This window comes from Belonocnema kinseyi, chromosome 1, assembly GCF_010883055.1.
Source record: "Belonocnema kinseyi isolate 2016_QV_RU_SX_M_011 chromosome 1, B_treatae_v1, whole genome shotgun sequence".
Taxonomy (NCBI): domain Eukaryota; kingdom Metazoa; phylum Arthropoda; class Insecta; order Hymenoptera; family Cynipidae; genus Belonocnema; species Belonocnema kinseyi.
In genome coordinates, this window is record NC_046657.1 from 132,364,145 (window position 1) to 132,373,871 (window position 9,727).

The window sequence follows — 9,727 nt, forward strand, 5'->3', positions numbered from 1 at the left end:
TTTCATTTTTTCTAAAAATTCTATTTTTTCAGTTGAAAATTCACTCAATTTGTTAAAAACTCGACTTTTTCAGTCGAAAATTCAATTCTTTTGGAAGAAAATTTGTATTTTTGGGTTGTAAATTCAAGTTTTTAAATCTTTTTTTTGAAGGTTCATATTTTTTGGTGAAAATACCAACTATTACACTTTTTGTTGAAAATTTATTTTTTTACTCAAAGATTTATAATTTTTTTTTTGAAAATTTAACTTTGTTGTTAAAAATGGATATTTTAACTGAAAATGTAATCATAAATATTTATCGTAATAAATATTTCATTTTTGTCAGTTATATTATTTTAATTTCAGCAAAAGTATTTATTCTAGTGAATCAATACTTTTGCTCAAATTAAAAAGTTTGTTTCCTATATAATATTTTAATGAAAATAAAAAACTGCACAAATTATTGTGACTTACTTTAATTATATTTACCTTTGAAAGAAACACTTCCGGTCGGATGGTGAAATTTTTTTTGAAAACTGTAGAAAAGCTTCATATTTTCCGATTTTCTTATTTTTCCACAAATAACACGATCAACTTATACAGTTCCGCTTACAGAAATTTAATACAAAAGTAAATTTTTATATTTTGCAGTGGTTTTTCGTAATTTTTCATTTATTAACAGAGGAGAGAGCGAGGAATAGAAATCAAACGTAACTGTAATGTAAGCCTTCTCGGCGATAAAATACTGATCAATAAGGGTTCTTGTTTCCTGCTCCATAAAATGAAGCGCACCCTCGAAGAGTCAAATCAAGAGGGTAAAGTGGGTAGCAAGGGAAAAAGGGGGGACGAAAAAATTATACTTTTGTAAGGTTACTTAAATCATGTATTTTTTAATGATTTTATTTGAAACCGATAAACTTTGAATATCTCCATAATATCCATTTTTTCCGAAATCCCTTGAATTCTTTCAAATTTAAATTCTTTTAAAATCACATAGTTTTTTTTTCCTTTTTTTTTCGTGAGTTTTTCTGAATTCAGTTTTGAATTGACCTCAATTCTAGGATTTTTTTAATTCCCTTGAAGTTTTTTCATTTTTTTTATTCTCCTAAATTCTTTCAATTCTCCTAAATTCTTTCAATTTCCTTGAAATAATCTTGAATTCTTTTTAATTCTCTTTATTTTTTTTTTGCTTTTTCTCGAATTCTTCTAAATTAATTCAAATTCACATGAATTCCCCTGTTTCGACATCTTTCGAATGCACTTGAATTCTTTGAATTCTTTTAAATTTACCTTTATTTTTTTTAATTCTCTTTCAGTTCGTGTGCGTTCTCTTGAATTCTTATAAATTAAAGAGAATTAAGAAAATTCATAAATATTATTTTCCTTTAATTTTTTATATTCATTTCAATTGTCTTGTCTTTTGAATTTTAAGTTTTCATTTCCCTGTCTTCTTTACATTTTTATCAATCCAATTGAATTTAAATAATTAAAATATGAATTTTTTAATTTTATGGAACATTTTTTTAACTTTCGTGAAATCTTTCAAGTCCAATTTAATTCTGTTAAATCTTTTAAAATTACCTTGAAATATTTTTATAAATTGGAGAGAATTTTAAAAAATTTTAAATAAAATTGTAATACCTTACATTCGTCATATTGTTTTACATTCCCTTCCCTTTTGAATTCATTCTGAATTCCTTTAAATCTCTTTAAAGTTTTTAAAAATTAAGTCTTAATATTTGTTATTTCATTTTTTTAATCTTCTGAATTTACTTGAATTATTTTAATTTCCTATAATGTTTTTTTGCTTTCTTTTAAATTCTTCTAAATTAAAGAGAACTAAGAAAGTTAAATATATTTTAAAAATCTTCTAAATGCATTTGAATTCTTTGAATTATTTTGAAATAACCGTAAATTCTTTTAATTCGTTCGAATTTGAATGCTTTTAATTCTTTTTCTCTTACATTATTTTTAATTATTTGTATTCTTTCGATTTTTTGTCATCGTTAAAATTGACTTGAAGTCTATGAATTTTGTTAAATTTCTGTAAATTCTCCATCTCTTTAAACTTACCTTGATATTTTTAATTCTCTTTAAGTTTTTTTCTTTCTCTTGTACACTGCTAAATTAATAAAAATTATAAAAATTCATAAATAGTTTTATTTTCCTTGCCTTTTAAATTCACCTTAAATTCTTTTGAATTCTCTCGAATTCTTTTGACTTCTCTCGAAATCTTTTGAATTCACTTGAAATCTATTGAAATAACCTTTTTTTTTTAATTCGCTTAAAGTTTTTTTGCTTTCTCTTGAATTCTGTGTTCTTGAATTCAATTTATTCATATTCATTTGAATTTTAATGACTCTTTAAATCCCGTGCAACTTTATATTCTTTTAAATTCAATTAAAGTTTTTGAAATTAAAACTGAATTTGTTAATTCTCTTGAATTTTTAAAAAATTCTCTGTCAATCTTCTAAATTCAATTAATTTTGTTAATTGTGCTTAATACCTTAAAATATTCTTCTAAATTGAAGAGAATCAAGAAAATTCAGTACAAAATTTTATTAACTTAATTCTCCTAATATCGTCTGACTTCACTTGAATTTTTTCAATTTCCTTTAAGTTTTTTATTTCTTTTAAATTCTTCGAAATTAAACAGAACTATAAATATTCACAATTTCCAAAAAAAATCTTCTTTCGAAATTTTCTGAAATCTTTTAAAATAACTTTAATTTGTTCTAGTTTACTTAAAGTTATTTATTTTTTCTTAAATTCTTCTCAATTTAGTTATTTCGTTTGAATTCTTTGATTTTTTTAATCTTTTGAGTTGAGCTGAATTCTACAAATTTTATTAACACTTCAATTATTCCATATTTTTGAATGATAAATTCTTTTAATTTCTTTGATACTGTACATTATTGTAAATCCAATTGAAGGTAAAAAAATTAAACCTGAATTTCTTAATTTACTTGAAGTATTTTTAAAATTTTTGAAAATTCATTAACAAAATTAATTAGCTTACATTCTTAATATTATTTTGCATCCTGTTATCTTTTGAATTCACCTTGAATTCTTTTGAATCTTTTTCTTTAAGTATTTTTAATTCTCTTAACATTTTTTGAATTCGTACGAACTTTTTTAATTTCCTGGAAGTTTTTTTATTTCTCTTGAATTCTTTTAAATAGATTAAAGTTGTTTAATTTTTTAAATTCTTTTTAATTCAGTTAAATTCGCTTGAATTCTTTAAATTTGTTTGAAATCTTTTGAGTGGTGCTGAATCCTATAATTTTGTTAAAACTTAAATTATTCATTTTGTTTTGAATTCGTATACATTTTGAAATTTCATTGTCACATTGCATTCTTCTTGATTCAGTTGAATTAAAACAAATTAAATCTGAATTTTTTAATGTACTTGGAAGTTTTTTAAATTTTCTGAATTCAATTAAATTCTGTCAATTCTTTTCAAATTGCCTCGAAGTATTCTTCTAAGTCAAAGAGAATCAAAAAAAAATAATAAAAATGTAATTATCTTACATTATCAATATTATTTTGCATTATCTTGTCTTTTCAATTTACCTTGCATTTTTTATTTCTCTCGAAATCTTCTCAATATTTTGAATTTTGGAAATATTTTTTTCGAAGTTTTTTTTTTTAATTTACTTAAAAGGTTCCGAATTAACTTCAATTTTTTCATGCCTTTCAGTTTTTTATTTCTTTTGATTTTTTCTAAATTAAACAGAACTAAGAATATTCATTATTTTTTAAATCTTCTCTTGAAATGTTCTTAATTCTTTTGGAATAACCTTAAATTATTCTAAAACCCTTAAAGTCTATTTTTTACATACCTTGCATTTTTTGGTTCTTGAGCTTTTTGCTTTCTCTTGAACTTTTATACATATTTAAAATCTTTTGAGCTAATCTGAATTCTATACATTTTGCGAACTCTGCAATTATTCATTTTTTTGTAATTCTTATACATTTTTTAAAAAATTTTTTGCCTTTTGAATTAATTTTTGTAAATTCTATTAAAGTTTTTAAAATTAAATCTGAATTTTTAAAATTGTCTTGAAATTGATTAAATTTACTTGAAATTTTCTATATTCACTTCAATTTGATCAATTTATTATAGTCCTTTGACATTCTTTGAATTCGTTGAATTCGTTTAAATTATTTTAAATTATTCTTCAATTGTTTCAAATTTTTTTATAATTTCCAATGTCACAAAGTCTATTGAATTATCTTGAACTTTTTTTAGTATTCTTGAACTCCCTTAGTCCTTGATAAATTTTTGAATATTATTTATTTCAATTCTTCGCATTCTTTTTAAAAAATGGTAAGTTATAATAAATTATTTTAAATTTCTTTAAAGTCTTATGAACCTTCGTGAATTCTTTTGAAATCCCTCGGACTTTCTGAATTATCTTGAATTCTTTCGATTTCTTTTTAATTCTTTCTGACTTCTTTCGATTTTTTGTTAATTCTTTATAAATTCCTTCGAATTTTTTGAGTATTTAACATCCTCTTAAAATCTTCGTCTTTTTCTAAATTCTTTAAATTATTTTTAATTCCTCTTGGATTTGTTTTGAATTCTTTTAAATTCATACTGAATTCCTTTGAGTTCTTTGTAATCTTTTCAATTCTTTCCATTCTTTGTTATTTGTGTTTATTCAAATACTCTTGAATTCAGTCAATTATTTTATTAATATTAAATTTATTTGAATTTCTCGTAATTCCGTTGAATTCTTTCCAGTTTTTAACACTTAGATTTCGCATTATTGATTTTGACAAAGAAAATAATTTGGGTAGGTTTCCTATTCGAAAACATTAAAATTTCTCGTTTGTTATAAAATTATTGTTGGGTATATTTATTATATTTTTAAAGGACATTACAAAACTGTAAGACAACATTGATTAATATTCGTTGTGAAACGAGATTCACGGTGATTCCTAATTTATGTTTCTCTCAAGGGGAGACAGAAAATTTACAATTTTAATTTATAATTTTTTTTAAATGAAAGCTCATTTATTTGCCATTAATAATTTAAAGTAAATTAATTTTGGCCAGTAGCTCAGATATTAGCACTTCTGCTTGATGGCCGGAAGGTTGCGAGTTCGACTCTCACTGCCTGCAATTTTTATTTATTTCTCAATATCTTATTTTGTAAAATATTTATGAGTATAATTTACTACAATATTCTTCAAACTTGTTGAAAATTTTGTTTAAAAAACCTCGTTCATATGTACTTTTAATTTTAAATATAATTGTTAAACATTATAAAACATTTATTAATATCCATAAGTCCCTAGTCAGTTTTTCCGTTAAAAAGGGCATTAAAAAGTTAATCTTTGCAGAATATTTTTGGAAATAATTAAAGGAGATTATGTTTATATTCATTTTTTTAAATAAAAAATAGAAATTGTTTTTCGCTAATCTCCATATGACATGTGGTGTATATTTCAAAGTTGATTTTCTCAAAAACAGCGAAAAACCGGATATTATTGCCTGGGAAAATTAATACTAAAAAATTCTGCTAATAATAATTTTTTAATACCTTTTTCCACGAAAACTCTGATTTTTTAAAATTTAGAATGTTTTTCATAAACAAATTTTTTTTATAAAAATGTTAATAATTTTTTTTTTTCATTGCCTACTATTTTTATTTAAAATAAAAAATATGAAAGAATTCTTTTGATCGAAATTTTTTAAAATATAATTTTCAAACACTATGAAAAAATTAATAACATTAACAAAAATAGATTTGTTTTATTTCAATGAATAAAAAATAAGGCACAGATAAATAAAAAAAGTTCAGCCAGCGAGAATCGAAAACGCAAACATTCGGTTTTAAAGCTCTATATTACGTGTGGCGAATTTTATACATAATCAAAAGTATGAAAGAGTACTTTTGATCGAAATTTAAAAAAATATAATTACAAAAAATTATGAAAAAATTAATAACGTTTATACAAAAAGGATTTGTTTACAAAAAAAATTTAAAGTTAAAAAAGTAATTGTTTGCTAAATTTTTCAAGGAAATTATATTTATATTTATTTTAACAAATAAAAAATAAAAGCAGATAAATAAAAAAAGTGAGTGCCTATATGACGTGTGACGCATATTTCAAATTCGAGTTTCTCAAAAACGGCGCAAAAGCGCATATTATTACTGCTTTGAAAAATTAATACCCAAAAATTCATAATAATAAGATTTATAATGCCTTTTTTTACGAAAAACAGATTTGTTTTAACTTTATATTATTTTTCGCAAACAAATTTGTGTTACAAAAAAGTTATTATTTTTTCACTGCTTAATAAATGTTATTCAAAATTAGAAGTACGAAAGAGTTGTTTTGATCGAAATTAAAAAAAATATTTAATTGTCAAATCTTATGAAAATATTAATAATATTTATAAAAGATAGATTTGTCAAAAAAAAATTTGTTAAAGTTAAAATTAATTCTTTGCATAATTTTTTAAGGAGCTTATATTTTTTATTTTAATAAATAAAAAATAGTAAACAGATAAATAAAATAATTGGAGCCCGCGAGAATCGAACACTCAACCTTCCGGCCATAAAGTTGTGTATGACGTGTGGTGAATATTTCAAAATCGTTTTTCCCGAAAACGGTTTTGGCAAATTAATACTCAAAATTTCATAATAATAAGTTTATTTTTAGAGACGACTGAAAAATCCCGAAAAATAAAATTCCCAACACTGTAAAATTTCCGAATAATGAAATTCGCGTATAATAAAATTGCCGAAAAGTGAAAATACCGAATGGGAAAATTCCCGAATGTTCGCGAATAATAAAATTTCCAAAAAATAAAAATACCGATTTAGAAAATTCCCGAATAATAAAATTCTCGTATAATAAAATTGCCGAATTATAAAATTCCTGAAATTAAAAATTCCCGAATAATAAAATTCACGACAGTTTATAATATTACCGAATTGGAAATTCAAAAAAAAAAATATATATAAATTTAAAATTCGATTTTTGCGAACAGTTTTTTTTACATTTTTCAAATTCTATGTACATTAAAAAATGAGTTACCCAGAAATATTTTATTTAAAATTATTGTTCTTTTAAATTCAAACAATTTTCGAAATTTTAAAAATTGAAAATAATTGGAAACAAATTTTCATTATTGTATATGTAATCAATAAAATATATTTATAAAAAATTGTAATTGTTTAATTTCTTAGATTTTATAATTCGGGAATTTTCCAATTCGGTATTATTATAAACTGTCGTGAATTTTATTATTCCGGAATTTTCAATTTCGGGAATTTTATAATTCGGCAATTTTATTATTCGAGAATTTTATGATTCGGGAATTTTCCATATCAGTATTTTTATTTTTCGGCAATTTAATTATTCGCGATTTTTAATATTCGGGAATTTTCTAATTCGAAAATTTAACAGTGACGGGAATTTTATTTGTCGAAATATTTCAGTCGTCCCTATTTGTATGCTTTTTTGATTTAAAAAAACACTGACTTCTTAACATTTATACAAAAAAAGATTTGTTTACAAAAAAATATTTTAAAGTTAAAACAGTAATTTTGTTACAGAATTGTATATTTCAGCATTGTAATATCGCATAACAATATATACAATTAATTTTAATTTATGAAATAATTATTTTTCAATTTAATAATTGATTGTGAGAATTTTATTGTGATATTAATTAATTAATTTTAAAATGTGTGCAAATTGTCCGTCTATTTAATTATATTACATTGCAAAATAACAATAAAAATATTTAAAAACATATCAATAATTTAATAACACTGGAAAATGTTATTAAACATTTTTAAATATAAAAAGTTATAACAAAAAATTAATAAAGCAATAATAAAATTATTAAAAATTTAAGTTAATAATATAAAATACTTATAATGATAGTTCTTAGTATTGTAAAAGAAATTTTATAGAAAATTACTATTAAAGAAAAATTATTTTTATATAACCTCTTTTATTAGGGTTAATTAACAGTTTTATACCAAAATTGAATTCTTTGGAAATTATGTTAGTTGAAAGTTAATTAAATATTTGAAAATTATTATTATTATATATATTTTTTCAATACACGAATGGAATTCACCATCGAATTTTCTATTAAATATTTTCATAAATATATATTTTATAATTTTACAGGATAAACTTTAATATATTAATATTATAAAATATATGTTTTGAATTGAAAAAAATTCAAATAAAATTCTTCGCAGTTAATAATATTACCGAATTAGAAAAACCCCGAAAAATAAAATAACCGTCAGAAAATTGTCGAATTATAAAATATCGAAACAAAAAAATCACTCTATTTTCATCGTACCTTATTACGTTTTTTAAACAAAATATATGTAAATTTAAAATTCGATTTTTGCAAACGGTTTTTTTTTACTTTTTTCAAATTCTATGTACATTAAAAAAATGAGTTACCCAGAAATATTTTATTTAAGATTATTGTTCTTTTAAATTCAAGCAATTTTAGAAATTTAAAAAATTGAAAAAAATTGAAAAAAAAATTTCTTTATTGTATATGTAAACAATAAAATATATTTATAAAAAATTGTAATTGTTTAATTTCTTAGATTTTATAATTCGGGAATTTTCCAATTCGTTATTATTATAAACTGTCGTGAACTTTATTATTCTGGAATTTTCAATTTCGGCAATTTTATGATTCGGGAATTTTCCAAATCGGTATTTTTATTTTTCGGCAATTTTATTATTCGCGATTTTTAATATTCGGGAATTTTTCAATTCGTTATTTTTATTTTTCTGCAATTTTATTATTCGGGAATTTTCTAATTCGGAAATTTAACAGTGACGGGAATTTTATTTGTCGGGATTTTACAGTCGTCCCTATTTGTATGCCTTTTTCATTTTAAAAAAAAACTGACTTCTTGTAACTTTATAATATTTTTCGCAAGTAATTTTGGATTTAAAAAATGTTACTACTTTTTGTATTGCTTAATAATTGTATTTGAAATTAGAAGCATGAACGAAGTCTCTTGATCGAACTTTAAAAAAATATAATTTTCAAACATTATGAAAAAATTAATAACATTTATGCAAAAAAACATTTGTTTACGGAAAAACATTTTAAAGTTAAAACAGTAATTTTGTTGCAGATTCTTTTAAGGAAATTATATTTATATTCATTTAAACAAATAAGAAATAAAAAAAGCTGCCTGCGAAAACCGATTTTCTTGGAAATGGCGCAAAAACCCATATAACAGCTTTGGCAATATAAACCTAAATTAATGAGCTTTCATTAAGGGCATGTGATACTTAGAAAATTGTCGATTTTACCAGTTTTAGGTTCCGACGGCTTTTTTTCTTTAATAATCAATATTTTGTCTTAAAAATTTGGGACATGATAGCGACCATGCTAACGGACATCCCCACACACTTAAATTTTGGTTTAATTCAAAAAAGTTTTAATTTAGCAAAATCTGATTAATTTGCATAGCGCTTAGGAATTAGTATCGATTTTACCAGTTTTAGGTTCCGACGGCTTTTTTTCTAGAATAATCAATATTTTGTCTTAAAAATTTGGGAAATGATAGGGCACATGCTAACGGACGTCCCCGCACACTTTATTTGTGGTTTTTTTTCAAAAAATTTTTTGATGTTGCTAACAACGTGTGTACATTTGGAGGTTATGTATGTTACAATTCTCCTGTGCGTTACTTCCAAACTACACAATATTTTTGGCCGAAAACTTTGGACTTAC

The 9,727-nt window shown here is 22.6% G+C and overlaps 1 protein-coding gene across 1 annotated transcript in view; it reads right to left on the reverse strand.

Annotated features, from left to right (window-relative positions):
• Positions 1 to 5,045: 5,045 nt before the first annotated feature.
• LOC117180075 overlaps positions 5,046 to 9,727 on the reverse strand; it is a 9,655-nt gene continuing 4,973 nt past the window's right edge. Inside the window, exons 3-4 of the mRNA XM_033372393.1 lie at positions 8,734 to 8,784; positions 5,046 to 5,102 (exon numbers count right to left, since the gene is read on the reverse strand). Coding sequence (XP_033228284.1) covers positions 5,046 to 5,102; positions 8,734 to 8,784 — 108 coding nt within the window. The remainder of the gene's footprint in view (positions 5,103 to 8,733; positions 8,785 to 9,727) is intronic.